The 16,654-nt window shown below is 43.5% G+C and overlaps 1 protein-coding gene across 4 annotated transcripts in view; it reads left to right on the forward strand.

Moving 5' to 3' along the window:
- The window catches only part of fyco1a (FYVE and coiled-coil domain autophagy adaptor 1a), a 34,823-nt gene that overhangs the window by 4,484 nt on the left and 13,685 nt on the right, over positions 1-16,654 (forward strand). For 2 of the 4 annotated variants that reach the window (XM_080771206.1, XM_080771207.1), the window contains exons 2-14: positions 1-78; positions 1,595-1,701; positions 2,250-2,375; positions 2,923-3,029; positions 4,706-4,849; positions 5,014-5,107; positions 5,524-8,031; positions 8,506-8,598; positions 10,068-10,186; positions 10,923-11,090; positions 12,403-12,555; positions 14,936-15,180; positions 15,789-15,954. The exon at positions 1-78 is cut by the window's left edge. In XM_080771206.1, the coding sequence (XP_080627332.1) occupies positions 18-78; positions 1,595-1,701; positions 2,250-2,375; positions 2,923-3,029; positions 4,706-4,849; positions 5,014-5,107; positions 5,524-8,031; positions 8,506-8,598; positions 10,068-10,186; positions 10,923-11,090; positions 12,403-12,555; positions 14,936-15,180; positions 15,789-15,954 (4,091 nt within the window). In that variant the 5' untranslated portion in view covers positions 1-17. The remainder of the gene's footprint in view (positions 79-1,594; positions 1,702-2,249; positions 2,376-2,922; positions 3,030-4,705; positions 4,850-5,013; positions 5,108-5,523; positions 8,032-8,505; positions 8,599-10,067; positions 10,187-10,922; positions 11,091-12,402; positions 12,556-14,935; positions 15,181-15,788; positions 15,955-16,654) is intronic. The other 2 variants (XM_080771208.1, XM_080771209.1) reach the window with 2 other exon arrangements.

A 16,654-nucleotide genomic window follows, 5' to 3' on the forward strand; every position in this document is an offset into this window, starting at 1 on the left:
GAGAGGGTGGTGGGGCCATGGCTACTGGGGCTGCTGTCGGGGAGAACCAACTCCAGAGGATTATCAGAGATCTGCATGGTACGCTAACTTTATGTGTTTGCCTGCGTACGTACAACAATGTGCGCGTGTGAATGGGCTGCCAGTGGACAATTGTTGGCTGACATGGTGTGACAGAAGAGTGGGGAGAGTAAGATCGGAAATGTATGTGCAATGAGCTTAGTCCAAGTGTCTATCCTGAGAGTAATATCCTGTTCTCCAAACGACCTGAAGTCTTCTTAAACCCCTCTGTGGAACTTGTGGATCCATACATCTCTGTCGCTGGATCTCTGGAGTCCAGGGCACAGTAAGGGTGTGGTGGGAAGAGAGAGTGCTTGGCAACATGCAGGGAGACAGGGAGTTCCTGCTGAGGGTCCACCCTTCGCGGGTGTCCTTCCAGTTTTTACGATGGATTCGAGGCAAGTGGCTCATGTACAGACCAGTCAATACTAGGCAAGGGCTGATGGAGAATAATAAGTGACAACATGGTCAGTCCTGGCCGGGGTATCTGTGTGTATTAGGCGTGTTGGTAAGAGGTACATTTTTCACAATGCCTGCGAGCTACTTCCACAAGTTCTTTGTCACTTATTGGATGAAAATGTGCCTGAGATTGAGAATAATTTGTCCCACTGTTTCATTTTTTATATATACTGTAGAACTCCCATGTACTTTTAATGGGAGATAACCATTTCTCGTTTCCATCCGCTTATTGATCACATTCCTGTTATTGTTTCTACTATTCCTTACCCGTTCAAATATATGAACACCAAATTATGTACAGTGTGGGTAATGCGTTTTAATAGATCATATTATCGATGTATGTATTTTGAGGTGTACTGTACTCAGTCTTGGGCTGTGGGAGGGAGTTAAGGGATGACCTTGGGAAGTTGGGATGGGCACAAAATGTATGTTATTATTAGGCAGGTGGTCCGCGAATGAGGCTGCATGAGGTAACTGAATTCGATAGGTAACCAACTACGGTGCGCAGCGGAATTCTATAGGTTAGTAATTGTGGTGTTCACTGGTGTAGCAGAATTAGTTGTTGATAACATGATGGCGATGTTGCACAGAAAGCTGTGGCCCATTAAAGTAGTTACTTTCTTCCTGTCATGCATCTGTATCCCAACATGAATTTCACTGCGTGACACACGTGTCGCGTGATCTGCGGCAGCCAATCGGTTGACAGAATTGGCGGCACAAGGCTAATGAAGATAGTGCTTGAAGCAGTGTACATTGAGGCCAGAGCACAGCGCAATGTTCCACGAGGGGCGTGGAGGCGCGCCGAGTTAGATACAGATGGCTAGCTATTCTAATTGACTTCTTATGAGAAATGCAACAGTGACTCAAAGCCTGTCCCTTAACTGTTAGACGAGTCAGGGGAAAATGACAGACGAAAATTTAGCTTATTGGCTGGAGCCTGGAACCCTCTATGCTTTGGTCACATACTGTCTTGGCCATAATACCATTATTTGTAGATTTTTGTTACATTGCTCAGGTCAAATTATTGTTTATAGAGTTGTGTTACTTATCTTCGTACATTTCACCCTCTGAATCCCAGAGGCAGTTGCAGAGCTCGCAAAGGAGTACAGGGAACATGGGGAGCCAATTACAGATGACAGCACCAACCTACACAAGTTCTCTTACAAGCTTGAATATCTGCTACAGGTGAGATTCTGTTTACTGAATTTCTATAGCACCTTAATCCAAAGCACTTCACAATGTGTGTTACATTCACCCATTCACACACCAGTGGCAGAGGCAACCATGCAAGTCACCAACCTGCTCATTGGTAGCTTTTAGTGGTTCAGTGTCTTGCTCAAGGACACTTCGACATCTTCGCCAGGAGGAGCCGGGGATCGAACCAGCTGTGCTACCTCCTGAGCCATATACAATATGATATGATATGATATGGTATGTTACGATTTAAATAAAGTGTCATTCTAAAATCAGATATACCGCTTCAAGTATTTATGTTCTCAAAATAAATTCAGAGGCTTTTTGAAATTACTGTACGTACCGTAACTTAATTACTTGTTTGCCAAACTGAAAGCACAAACTGGACTCGACTTTTGACAAATATTTAATGATTAACTACAATGTGGACAGCAGTGCTTTATAAAGGAACTCACATGAAGTCTTTGTTTATTGATGAAGATTAAAGTACATTTTAATGTCATATTCTGTCATATTCTCACAGTATTTCTGCTTTTCAGTTTGATCAGAAGGAGAAGGCTACATTTCTGGGTACTAGGAAAGACTACTGGGATTACTTCTGTGATTGTCTCGCCAAGATAAAAGGAGCCAATGACGGGATCCGCTTTGTCAAGTCCATCTCAGAGGTAAGCACAGGGTTCATATAACAATATAAAGGTCTGTTTTGATACAAGTAAAAAGAAGGGAGTGTTATAAAACATCCCAGCACTGTGTCTAATATTCTAGCTCATATGACTCATCAGTGTCCCCCCCTTGCTCTTTCATTATTTAAATTAATTGATCACTAATACCACAGACACCGAAGCTGTCACGACAAGCCTCATTTGCATAGATGAATTTGCTGTATTCTTTATCTGTCCTTCATGATATCATATAAGAATGACGTGGTGGCTTTGTCAACCTGGAAATGTATTGTCTGCTAAATTAAATGTAACACAAGTTTTATCTTAGGTAATTAACTCATGCTCCTCAATAATTTGGGTTGGGCTGGCTTATTCTTCAATGAAGTTCATGTAGGATAACATCATAACGCTGAAATGACTGTGTTTCAGAAACATCTACGTATGCTATGCTATTTCAAGACACACACCTACTGTTTTAGAAGTAATTATAAGCCTATAGGTCATGATTATATGTTACCTGGACTAAAAGCATTGTGGAACTATTCCTTAGCTGAAGACATCTTTGGGGAAGGGACGAGCTTTCATTCGCTACTCCCTGGTGCATCAGCGACTGGCCGATACACTGCAACAGTGTCTAATGAACCAGAGAGTCACCAGGTAATATTGCTATTATTATTATTACTATTATTATTATTAGTAGTAGTAGTTATTAGTAGTAGTAGTGATTGCGAATGCAATGATTGCGAATGCAATGAGCCATTACTATGTAACCCAGGCAGAACTGTCTGTTTGTCTGTCTGTCTGACACCACCCGTCCACCACCAGAGGGCGCAGCTGTATCACACACAAACGAGCACACACACACACACACACACACACACACACACACACACACACACAGTACGTTTTATTCTAATTGTTGTTATTGCAATTTACGAGCTGCGTTCGCTTCCCGCATTCGCGCGTCTTACTTCAGACCTGTCTGAAGTGAGTGGTACTGTACTGTACTGTACTGTACTGTACTGTACTGTACTGTACTGTACTGTACTGTACTGTACTGTACTGTACTGTACTGTACTGTACTGTACTGTAGGTTGCATGCACGACTGTTAGGCTGCACAAGAGTGACACTTGGTGGTGAAAATATGCTATTTCCGTGCTCGGACCCAGGGACAGAGTCAGGGACCCAGGGACACAGCCAGGCAGCCAGGGACACATAGCTGTCTATAGGAGTGGTTGCACCACTCAAAAAAGGAAAATAGCAAGGCAATCTTATAGTGATATCAAACACCTCAAGACGAGCCTTGGCGCGAAATGAATTAATCATGGCGAGTATACTGACACCCTAGGCCAGTGGTTGGCCAGTGGTTCTCAAATGGGGTCAGTTTAAACCTATTTCATACATCAACATACAACAATAGACAGCAGGCATTAGTGACTTGAAATTATATTCTGTTCTTTGATTTCAGTAATGAGGTGTCCAATGATAATGTAGTAGAGTAGAATAATAATGTTCTTAACACTTGGTTCTAGGACACTGGTTCTAGTGTGTGTTTTTTTTAAATCAAAGATTTGACAGTGCACAATTAAAAAGTAATTGCTTAATTCAATATTTAGATATTTGACATTCATTTGATCATATTAATATTTGTTTACTTTATTTGTTTATTATTTATACGGATCCCCATTAGCTGATGCCTTAACGTCAGCTAGTCTACATGGGGTCCAAGACATTAATACATTAACACAACAACAAAATACATTTTACAAAAGCACAACAGGGATACAACAGTTAAAATTTTAAGTAGCCCTAACAAATATCAAATCAAATAATACAAGATGTCTTGTGGGTGGCTTCACAGGGGGATTTGTGTTAGGCCTTTTATTATTACAGTCAAGCCCAAACCACCACATTTCCGTAGGTGTGATGTTTCTCATATTTCTCTTCCACTATTATTTTCCTGGCTACAAATCCTGTTCTCTGAATGTAGCTAACAAAGGGATTTAAGAGCCTGATTTAAAAAGGCCATCTGAAAATGCCCATACCTTTTCTTCCTGTTTTCGGCTTGAGTTTATACAGTAGACTTATCACTACAACTCCATGTTCTATAGTGATGGTGATATGTTGGAAAGTCCTCTCTGATGGAAGCTTAATTCATTGAAATAATCAATTAATCTTGTTTCTGCCAGTTTGCCACAAAGTGTATGTCTCACAGGGAAAAAAATGCTGTTTATCATACTCCTATGATCATGTAAAAATGTATAATTGTGAATGTCTCTGAATATCATTGCGTTGGGCTGTTCTGTGACACCTCTGTGTCTTTCCAACACAGTGACTGGTATTATGCACGCAGCCCTTTCTTGAAACCCCACCTCAGTGTTGACATCATCAGTCACCTGTATGAGCTCAACGAGATCCAGTTTGATGTGGCTTCCAGGGGTCATGACCTTGATGCATCCTGGCCCACCTTTGCAAGGTAAGTTGAGGAAAAAATACCAGACGAACCTGCAAATATATTTACACAACTACCAATACTACATGAACCCTAGCATCCATATTCTGGGTATTTATTTCAAAATAGTCAAACCTTTGGCAGTAATAGTAATAATTGTTTGGGTTTTTTTTTTATCTGATCAACAGAAGGGCACTGGGCATGCCAAACTCACCTTCTTACATGTGGAAACCACCTAGTCGTAGTTCCAGCATTAACAGCCTGGCTAGCAACTACTCCCAGGTAACTGATATGTTTCACTTTCACTTGTTTTCACTTGTCATCAACACCTGTTTCACATTCATTCAAGTTCTCATATTTGTACCTGAGAGGCTTCTGCGATTCACCACTGAAGATCACATGCTCCTCATGAAGAAGCAAGCTTATGGGATGGATAATTCTGAGTAATTAAGACTCTCCCTGTTGTTGTACTGTATTTGTTGTATAATAACTATTATTAATATTAATACAATTATTTCTGCTACAACGTCTGATGGATCCAGAACAAATTCATTATTATAATCTTACGTACCCATGCACTAGATGAAACAATAAATAAACTTTAACCATGAGTCTTGCATTATGACATGATTACATAATGTTAAGTCTATGTTGCAGGTCAATCTCATTCTTCTCTCCCTTCCTTTGCAACCCTCCAGCAGGCACCTGAGTTCCTCTCTAGCCCTGATTATGGCCACGGCCTTCTGAGCGAGCTCAATGACTCCCTACCAACCTGCGGCGAAGACGTCAGCACCTTGGAAGACCTCCGCTTGGAGCTGGACCAGTCTGAGCTGAAGCAGAGAGAGCTCCTGGATAAGGTGCAGCAGCTGGGGGAGGAGGCGGCAGAACTCAGAGGAGTGGTGGTAGAGCTCCAGAGACAGCTGGACGTGTCTCTGGCCACCCAGGAGGAGCAGCAGGGCTTGCAGGCCTCACTAGAAGGTCTGGAAGGGAGGGAGGATGCTCTCTCCAGAGAACTAGACTCGCTTAGGGCTGCGGAGAGAGCCAGAGAGGCTGAGCAACGTCTGCTCCAGGATAAACTGTCAGTGGCTGAGGGGAAGAACGTAGAGCTACTGGCCAAATTGGATGGTGTGCTAAACGAGAAGGGCCAACAGGCGGCCAGCTACTTTGATTCAGCACAGAAAATACACGAACTGCTGGACAGGTTGAAAGAGGCAGAGAGGGGAAAGATGGAGGCTATTGCCGAGGGGGAGGAGAGGAAAAGGCAGATAGAAAGGCTAGCTGAGGATCTGAGAGTCAAGGAGGCCTCTGTGAAAGAAAGCGAGACCAGACATGCAGCGTTAGTAACCTCTGCATCAACAGAAAAGGTCAGGTTGGAGGCAAGAGTGGACGAACAATGTAGTGCCATTGATAAGCTACAGGGCGCCCTGACTGTAACGGAGAAAGAGGCGAGCAACCTTCAAAGGCAACTGCAGGACATGCAACAAACCCTAGAAGAGAAGGAGAAACAGGTAGAGGAGGTGAAACGAAGAGCACATGATGATAAAGAGCAGATTCGAAAGAATATGGGTGGCTTACAGGAGTCGTTGGAAGAGGAGCTCACTGCCCTGAAAGAGAAACTTAAAAGTAGAGAGACAAAGATTGCATCTAGCGGCAAGAAAGTCCAGCAGCTTAAAGCCGAGAGGCAGAGCTCGAGTGCAGAGAGGGACAGCCTTTCCACTCGAGTCTCAGTGTTGGAGGTTAGCATCAAGGACCAGGCCAAGAAGACAGAGGACTACAAAACACAGTGCACTAATCTAATGGAGCTCAATGGTAAGCTGCTGTCTACCATCAAGAAAAATGAGGAGTTGAAGAAAGAGTTGTCAGAAAGCCGAGCGGCACTTGAGGCTGAATTGGCAGCCCTGAGGGCATCTGAGAAACAGCTGAGAAGCCAGCTGGACGACGCCAAGGTGTCTGTGGATGAGAAAGAGAAGAGGCTACGAGAGGAGAACTGCACCCTTGACGAGAGTCTGCAGAGGGCAGCCATGGCTGCCGAAGCCTCAGGGGCAGAATCGAAGCGGCTGGAGCAGGAGAATCAGGGTCTGAGAGAAGAGCAGGGCACTGTGAAAGCAGCTCTCACCACCATGCAAGCAGAGCTCAGGTCCATCCACGGGCAGATTGGGGAGTTGGAGAAGAGCCTGGGAGCCTCGCGCAAGAGTGAAGCCAGCCTTCAAGACCAGCTCCGGGCCAAGGAGGCCCTGCTGGGGAGCAGAGAGAAAAGCTTGGCTGAGCTCCAGGCTAGAGTGAAAGCTCTGGAGACCAAGGAGAAGGAGCTGCAGATGGACAAGGCTCAGGCGGAGGCAGCCTGTGCTAAACAAACAGAACTGATTGAGAAATTGACCTCTGAAAAAAAGTCAGTGGAATACTCTCAGCTGCAGCGGAGCACCTTGCAAGCAAAGGAGAGCCAGGAAGTGACATCAAAACTGTCCGTGTTAGAGAGCCAGCTGGAGGTGAACATGAAAGAAGCATCCAGGTTTCAAGCTGAGGTCCTGGACCTCAGGGTACACCTGCAGAGGTCTCGGGAGGAAAGCCTGAAAACCCACGCCCAACTGGAAGTGACATTAGCCCAGAGAGATGAGCTTAGGACTCTGACAGAACAGCTTAAAGTTCAGATTGAGGCACTCAACCAGAAGCACATATCTGAGCTGGTTCAGTGTAAGAAGAAAGAAGAGGTGCTGGTTGAAGAGCGTGATAAAGAGGCAGCTGCGTGTGCCGGGTTGGCTACCTCTGAAGCTTCCGCCCTAAAGGAGCTGGCCACCCTCAAGGCTGAACATGAGAAGCTTGCCATAGACAACAGCGAAACCCTCCACCGGGCTAACACGGAGATGGCAGAGCTGGGGATGACCATATGTAAGCTGACCGCAGACAAGGAGGAGGCCAGGGAACGCTGGGCTGTGGAGGCCACCAGGATCGAGGAACTGGAGGAGGGCACCACCAAGGAGGTGGAGCGATTGGAAGCTTGCCTGGCAGCCCTGCGCCAGGAGAATGCCAGCCTGAGAGAGGAGCTGGTCCAGATGGAGAACCTTCCGGGTACTCTAATGGAGGTCCAGGAAAAGCTGGAGAAGGCAGAGGGCCAAATGAAGAGCATCCAGGACTCCAGCCGAGAGGAGACAGATGCTGTCAAGTTCCAGATAAGCTCAGAGAGCATGAGTCATCAGAACCAGATCAAGGTGGGTTTGACGGGAGCCCATTAATACACAGCAAAATATACTGTATATATATTTATATACCATATATATCCCACTACCCTAGTGGGAATGTACTCTACATACAATGTTTCATGGCAACTGACAATAATTTGAGGCATTTTGTGATGTGAATGAGCCACTCCTGCAAACTTAGTCAATCGGGATGGAACATGAAAAATCACACATATCCATCTTAATCTGATGGACAGGGGCTAAAACATAGTCTCGGCCACGCCTTCGGCCTGGTGGAGACAATAATCTGTGTTAATTTGACTTAACTTTTTTTAATTTGACTTAACTTTTACTCACAGTTAAGTTATCACTTAGCAATTTTGCTGTGAACAGTTCAATGTTCAATTGCCAATAACCTGACTTTTCTTTTGGCCTAGTACAGTATTATTCATTGGCTCCTTCAGTTGTTCTTTCTTCACTTTTGTATTTCTGTGTCCAAACAAGAGCATGAATGACCAGCTGGAGCAGGTGAAATCCAAGCTGCAGATCGATCAGGAGGTTGTATCTAGCCTGGATGCCAAAGTGTCAGAGCTGGAGGTGTGTATTTTCATAGCCGATCCTATGACGCATGAACAAATAATGATATTCCTTGTGAAAGAACACCTTTGCCTTTAGAAAAGCAGAATACTGTTCTAAAAATATACAAGCTCAGGAAAAGAACATACCCTCCTGTGAGGTTTCTGTCATCTTTCAAGTCTGAAGGAAATGGTATATAATCAAAAGGAATTACTGTAGATGGGCATCAGGTTGTGTACAATGTGATATAAGGGTATATGGTAGAACTAGTCACTCGAGACAGACTGTTGACTCCGTCAAGAGGGTGCTGTTTTTCCTTGGGTAGAAACTGACACAAACAAAAGGGATGTCACGATAGCGTTCCAATTACTGCTCTATATAATAAGCTCAGCTGTTGGAGTTGAAAGAAAGGCCAGAGTAATTCTAACGACATTCCTTCCATTGATTAGACAAATGTATTGCCATAATGAGCTGAGCTGGCTACATACATGAATTATTGCAAAACTGATTTTGTGCTGATCAGAAGTGCACAAACCGTTTCAGCAATGGCTGCACATTTTGATGTCGGGTTGAGAACAGGGAGAAAAGCAAGAATTTACAAAACACACTGCACTTGGAACAAACTGGCAACATGTTTTGACCAATGTGGTCTTCTTTAGCCAGACATCAAAGGCTACTCTTAAAAGTACATAAAAATCACACCTGTGTGAAGTGAGGGGCGATCTTATCATCTTACAACATCTAGGAGGGAATTCTAACTCATGTTGCTATGATTAGGTGATGTAATGATGATGTAAACAAACAATGACAAAACAAACATTGAACTAAACAAATCTAAATGCATGCTTAATAATTCATGTTTTGGATGATAGTACACAACACTTAACCCATGGAGCTACTAACCTGGACTATTTTAGCCTACTGATGATAATAATATATGAATTATTAAATAACAATGAAAGAATCACACCCGTCACATCTTGTCCCCACACGTCTCATATTTTCCATTGACAATGAATGGCAAATATGAGACATGTGGGGACAAGATTTACGTCATATTTGGCAGACATTTGACCCAATTTCTCCTTTCATTGTCAATGGCAAATATTGAGACGTGTGGGGACAAAAGCTGTATAGGATAATAGGACATTTTGTGAATCTTGGCTCAAATGTGATGATCCAATGTGATCATCTGACATTATCTAAGATGTATTAAAAGGTTCCAGTGTGATCACAGCCCCTTTGACTTAAAATTAAAATATTTAAGAAAGTATAAAACAACAAAATGAAGGTACTTCTGTGACCTGCTCTAGTCATAATCCACTTACTCATATAACTCCTGATTGTGTTCTAACAGTGCCACGGACTGATGGAGGCCGTGTTCAATATTCATGGTTAAATTAAAATCATGTTTTGCTTAAGTTTTCTTTATTCTGTGATAAAGCTCAGTTTATTTAATATTCTGTGTGTTTTGATCATTTCTGATTAAGGTCTCTAATGAGCGGTCCTCACAGTTGATTGTTGAGAAAGATGCTCACATCACCAAGACAGAGGCTACAGTTTGTCAGAATGAGCTAGAGATCCAGCAACTGAAAGGCTCCGTCAGCAGGTGTGCTCCGCCATTCACCTTTCTTACCTCAGACTGACATATGACTCGCAAAGTATACAGCAGTGGTTCCCAAACTTTTTCATGTCAAGGACCCCCAAATCAACATTTATTAGGCCACGGACCCCCCCATTTGAAAACATATGCCAGTTACCCCGATGAGGGAGGATTTTTACGGCTCCAGCAGTGATTCCGAAACATATTAATTTCAAGGACCCCCCCAGTTTCACACGCATTATGCCACGGATCCCCGATTTAATTACATTTCTATCTCTGGTACCCCTATTTATATTATAAAACCACTGTTAATTTAACTCTGAGAGTGTACAAATGTACACTCTCTGAGTTACAGACCCATATAAGGGTACATTTGGTTACAAATTATCATTTAGCTGGGTTGAGGGAACTCCCTCAAGTACCACTGGGGGTCCCTGGACCCCACTTTGGGAACCACTGGTATACAGTACAAAGTACATGTTGAAGTGCTATACATAAGTCATAAAACAGTGAAGTAAAGAGAAATGGAGAAATAAAATGGCAGTTCAAAGTTAAATTTTTACTGTACATTGATGGCAGATAAATTAAAATGACAGTGGGCTTGTACTCTATTCTTAGATTGTATTTCTAATGTGTTGATTATATTTTGTCATAATATTTCTCTTCGTAATCACTCTTTTGTTCAATCCCATTCTTTTGAACTTGCATAGCTTTACTTGCATGTCCCCTTCACCTCCTTCAGTGCTGAAGATGCGCTCGCGGCCGTGCAAAAGGTCAGAGAGGAACTGCAACAGAAGGTTGACAAAGCAGAGGCCGACAAACATAACCATGATCTCAAAACGTCCGCTGAGATCGACGACCTCTGCAGAACCAAGAGCATCCTGGAAGAGCGACTCATTGAGCTCATAAAGTATGAAATGTGTCACCTGAACACAGGGAAAGTAAATGGATGGATGGATGAGAAAGATATTGCTATTAATTAATTTTTGTGTAGGTGTCTGTGCTGCGTTAGATTGGTCCCTATTGGTTCACCAACCTATTATGTGCCCGCCTCTAGGGCATTCATTAAAAATAAAATAAAATAAAACATAAAAAAGTGGAGGTGGGTGAAGAAAGCTATTCTCAGTTAAGGGGTAAATATAAGTAATATAGGACAAGATAAAATAAATACTTTGATGGAGGAGAAAGCATGTGAAAAGTAAGAAGAATAGATCCTAAGGCAGAGAAAGACATGTTCCTCTTTGCTTTACAGTCTTACTGTAACTGGTATTATCTGAATACCATCACCCCTCTGTTCATGTTAGTGGCTCACAGTACCCTTGTCCATGAAACACCAGCATGTTGACTGTGTCAGCTCGGCTCCCATGGGGTGACGTGTGTAGCAATTAAATTTCACTCAAGCTTGTTTACTCTCATTATTTTCTCCTCCTTCATTATCTTTTGTGCAGTTGCTTCCTGAAGGCGAGCGATTGAAGCGAACAAGCAGTGTGTAGAATTAGAATATAGATAGACTATGCAGGGGTGTGTTCTGTCCAGGTTAGCTCAACTGAATATAAACTCCCACGATCTGTTTACCTTCATGCCTCGCTTCTTTTTTCGGTCTAAATTAAAATAAAATCACACCCGGGTGAAGTGAGGGGCACTCGTATCATCATACATCATCACATTCTGGCCACTTTTGGTGTCCTCACTTTTCTGTCCTCACTTTTTATCCTCAATTCCGTGGCTCAGCCAATCAAATCATCGCTATGGGGTACACACGCACACACAAAGCTGGGCATAGGAGGGCCCCTCAAAAATATAAAACAATGGGTTTTGGGGGATCAGTAAAGAAATGCAGGTTTGTCCCTGAAGGAAGTGTGAATTACCATTTAATATTGAATTATGCTGCAGAATTGTCTCCGTGTAGAGGATAATCAGCTCTTTAATATTTATGAAGAAAGGAATCGCGGGGAGAGAGACGTTTCATTACTAGGACCTTCATCAAGGTAACCTGATGAAGGTCTGTGTACTGAAACGTTCCTCTTCTCCAATATTATTTTTATTTGCAAGTGAAGAAAATGTGGTAGTCAAATTTGGTACAATAGTCGGTGTACAGTCTTCTCTGATACACCTGTCAATGTGTGTGTGTGTGTGTGTGTGTGTGTGTGTGTGTGTGTGTGTGTGTGTGTGTGCGCGCGCGTGCATGTGTGTTTGCTTTCTGTTTGTGTCCTCGATGGTAGGGACAAGGACGCTCTGTGGCAGAAGTCAGATGCGCTGGAGTTCGAGCAGAAGCTGCGTGCTGAGGAGCGCTGGTGGTTGGTAGACAAGGAGGCCACTCACTGCCTTGGCTGCCAGGGCCAGTTCACCTGGTGGCTCCGCAGACACCACTGCAGGTGGGTCCACGGTGGCCCCTGGGTCACTACAGTACAGCAGTGGTTCTCAAACCCCCAAATGAATATGTTTGGCCACGGACCCCCATCTGAATATATTTGGTGCCAGGGAGGCCTATACAAGATTTACTTGTTTTAGGCTTAAAGAAAATCCAGATTTTTATTTATTTTATGTTTGTTTAATTTTTTTAAATAGCGTATATTTTCAAATAGCTGATGTATATTTTATGGTTAAAGTGGTTAAACTGATTTGTATGCTATATTAAAGGTCGTATAGACAACTTTTCAGCCAAAATTTTAAATATACTGTATCTAGTTTTGGCCTTTTCCCCCTCTAGCATCCCCTGTATGGTGATGCTGGGGTGTTTTCCTGCAGGCAGACACTACCGTTGGCTGCCTCTGGGGTGTTTTGAGTTCTAGGGGCTCCATTTTTGTCTCATCTTTTTTTTTCATCTTTCATAATTACAATTAGACCAATCACCAGTCCACGTCCCATTGCCTTTAAGAGATCCCTTATGCGTTGTTAGTGCTATATTGCTTCATAGCCTCAGTCCGTTGCTGCCTTGAAGCACTTGTGCTGCACCCCCCCCCGTCGTCGTCGTCGTCGTCGTTCTATTTTTTTTAATTTCAAAGTTCTATGTAAACTATGAAATTAGGGCTTTCATTTGGTATATAGATCGTGCGTGTAGATCGGTTGGTGTGTGAGGGGGAGGAGGGCGTTAGTGAGGCGGAGTTTTAGCCAATAACAGCGCAAGGGTGTGACGGTGTCTTCAACCCGAGTACCCAGCACAGTTTTATAATGAAAACGTGATTTCCCCACCAAATCTCCTGGTTACATCAATATCGTTCATGTGAAGAGGTTTATTGTCTCCACCAGGCCGAAGGCGTGAATCTCGTTTGTGTCCGAGCATAGGCATGGTCTGGGCATGGTAATGCCCCGCCTGCCTCTGATTGGCCTACAGACACTGCCCGTCTTGACTGTCCACTGAGATGCGAGGTTACTCGGGTTACTCCGTGGTGGGAAAATAATACAAGAGAATGACAGCTTGGCACGTGCGACAGAATGTGAGAATGCAGCCTTGTAACTAACTTGTACGTTGTTTGTATAAGAGGGCAAACTAATATTGTTTATGCCGGTGTTTATGCCATTTGCTTTGATGGAATAATTGTACACAGTAATATGATTTGATTTGGGTGTGTTCTAAATAAAGTGTTTGTGTTGATTGTGTAATTTATTTGTATATGTGTAAGTAAACGTGACACAGTAGTGAAATAGTATTAGTTTACTATAACTAGATTAATACACGATACACGATCACTAACACTTTATTTAGAAGTTCACACCCAAATCAAATCATACACGTACACGTGTGTTCAATCAATTATTCCATCAAAGTAAACGGCATAAACAATATTAGTTTGCCTCTTCTACAAAACAAAGTCAAGACGGGCAGTGTCGGTAGGCCAATCAGAGGCAGGCGGGGCGTTACCATGGTTATGCTCAGACGCAAACGAGATTCACAAAGGCAGAAGGCATGGGGAGAGAGTATGTTTTTCATTCTGTCCATCCGTGTGTGTGTCTGTCTGTCTGTGGACAGCTAATATCCGGCACCGTTGGCTTGATCGCAGCCATACTCTGCGCACACACTCCCTGAATGCCACAGCTGAACCTCTGCCCCAAGGTTTTCACATTGGCCTCTTATAGCGCCACCAGGAGGCCGCTTTGTGCAAACCAATTTTTTTGGACAGTACATCTACAGATTTTGTCCAGACATCACGCAAATTGGTACACAGTCTCTCTAGAGCCATTCAACACAACGGGTCTTTCAGATTTTTCAGACTCCATCCTGATTGGCTAATATTGGCTTCCAAAGTTTGCAGGAGTGCTCAGTTTCAAACAAAATGCCGCAAATCATGAACACATTGTGTGATTTACGTGAAATTGTGCACGCACATTCCCACTAGGCCGAGGAAGAAATTACACTAGAACATTTTGAACTCCGCTTCATGGTGGCGCTATAACTTGCCGATTACTGTTTTTACCTCTCTAACTGCACGGATCTGTGTAAAACTTCGTATGCACACTCCCTAGAGGCAAACCTTTGCCTGTAACTTTTCACATCTGCTCTTTATAGCACCACCAGGAGGCCGACATATGTAAAACACATTTTCTAATATTACTCCTTCATATTTTATCCAAATTTCACGCAAATCGGTACACATGCTCTCCATAGTCATGTGATCAAGACGGGTTTGTTTGATTTCACATAATCCATCCTGATTGGCTAAGATTGGCTTCTAAAGTTTTCAGGAGTAGCCCACTGTTGCCCTACACCCCTGATGTGTAACACAGGTGAATGTTCAATGTGTTTTCCTGTTCCAGGCTATGTGGACGTATTTTCTGTTACTACTGCAGTAACAACTTTGTGATGACCAAGCAGAGCGGGAAGAAGGAGCGCTGCTGTAGGGAGTGTTACAGCCAGCACAGTGCCGTGGTGGAGAGGTTCACATCGGCTGAACTGAGTCCTGGAGACACCCAGCCACCTCCCCCCGGGGCTGAGCCACACTCGCCTCCCGAACCAGCGCCATATAAACCTACTCCAAGGGTACAAGGTCAGAAGACACAAGGTGGAACCATGAAAAATCACATTTATAAACATATAAAAAACATATTGTGTGTTTTCCAACATGGCTGGCACACACGCTCACATTGGTACGATTTGCTAAATGCACAAATACCCATACATGTGCAACAATAATTTGAAGGTGGGAGAAAATCACTGCAATTTACCCGGTAAGCACAAAGCAGGCATTTTCTCACGTAGCCTCTGATCTTCTTTCAAAGGCAGTTACTGTACAGAGGTATTTTGTGGTAGCTGATAACTCCTCAGCAGAACTGAAAAGACTAGCCCGCAATATGTGACAGGAACAAGGAGAGGAACTGCTCCTGCTGCTGCAGAAGCTCACTCAATAGACGGAAGTGGAAGCTGGTGACATTTTCTGTTTCTGCATGCCACTAACGCTGATACCGTTAGTTAGAAGGAGTGAATCCTGGGGAGGCCTTTTCCCCCAATGGCAGTATTTTGATAATGGCAACTTTGGCAAGCTGTTGAACTTGAGAACAACCGGAGCTCATACGGTTAAAGCTTTCATTGGTATTTGAACACTAATTACAAATGTTTTGTTCTTATTGCGTTGGTCAGTTACATACCGGTATTCCTCTGTTCCCCACATAGTGTCGGACCCCAGCAGCAAATCCAGCAGCAAATCTGATGATGGAGTCTTTGACATAATCACGGAGGAGGAAGTGAATGGAGTCTATGACAGCGACACCATGTCCCAAACCACCGGCGGTTCCCTTGAAGGAGAGCTGGACAGGAGGCCTCCTGAATCGTCAGATATGTGAGTGGGTGACATTGTAGATGCCATTCATAATTGTGTGCCTGTCAGGAACCACCTGAATTTTGAAAGATGTACACTTGAAATTCTCTTGTATTGTTATTCCTTCACACAGCATCAGTATTGATTATCGCGACTACCCCTGCCCCACCCCCCCACGTCACACACACACTTCAATCACCAACTTACTATGACATTTGTGATGCGCACGCCGCACACGCACGCACACATGCACACGCGCACACACACACACACACACACACACACACACACACACACACACACACACACACACACACACACACATTCTCTCTCTCATTCAATTTGTTTGCCCTATGCTGCTGCAGGTTTGTGACAAATCAATGCACACTGAGTTGACTTTTATAAGGCTCTTCCTTGGACAACAGCATCATCATTTGAGCTTACTTTACATTATACATTTAGACGTTGTTGTTTGACATACTGTACTTTATGAAGATAAAACAGATAAAACAGCGCACGAGTGCTGAGCCAAAATGTTAAACTAACAGATATCATGAACAAAAGAACAAATCCTGCCTGCTGTGATTGTGAATAAATTTACCTGGAGCATTACAAAGTGAGTTGCGAGCCCTTGCTTTTGTTCATACTTTATGATGTGACCATGTATTCTTGTTGCGCTGTGCGACAAGAGGCGATCAGGAAATGTATCTGATCCCCCATG

Source organism: Protomyctophum bolini (genome assembly GCF_963924005.1).
Source record: "Protomyctophum bolini genome assembly, chromosome: 8".
Taxonomy (NCBI): Eukaryota; Metazoa; Chordata; class Actinopteri; order Myctophiformes; family Myctophidae; genus Protomyctophum; species Protomyctophum bolini.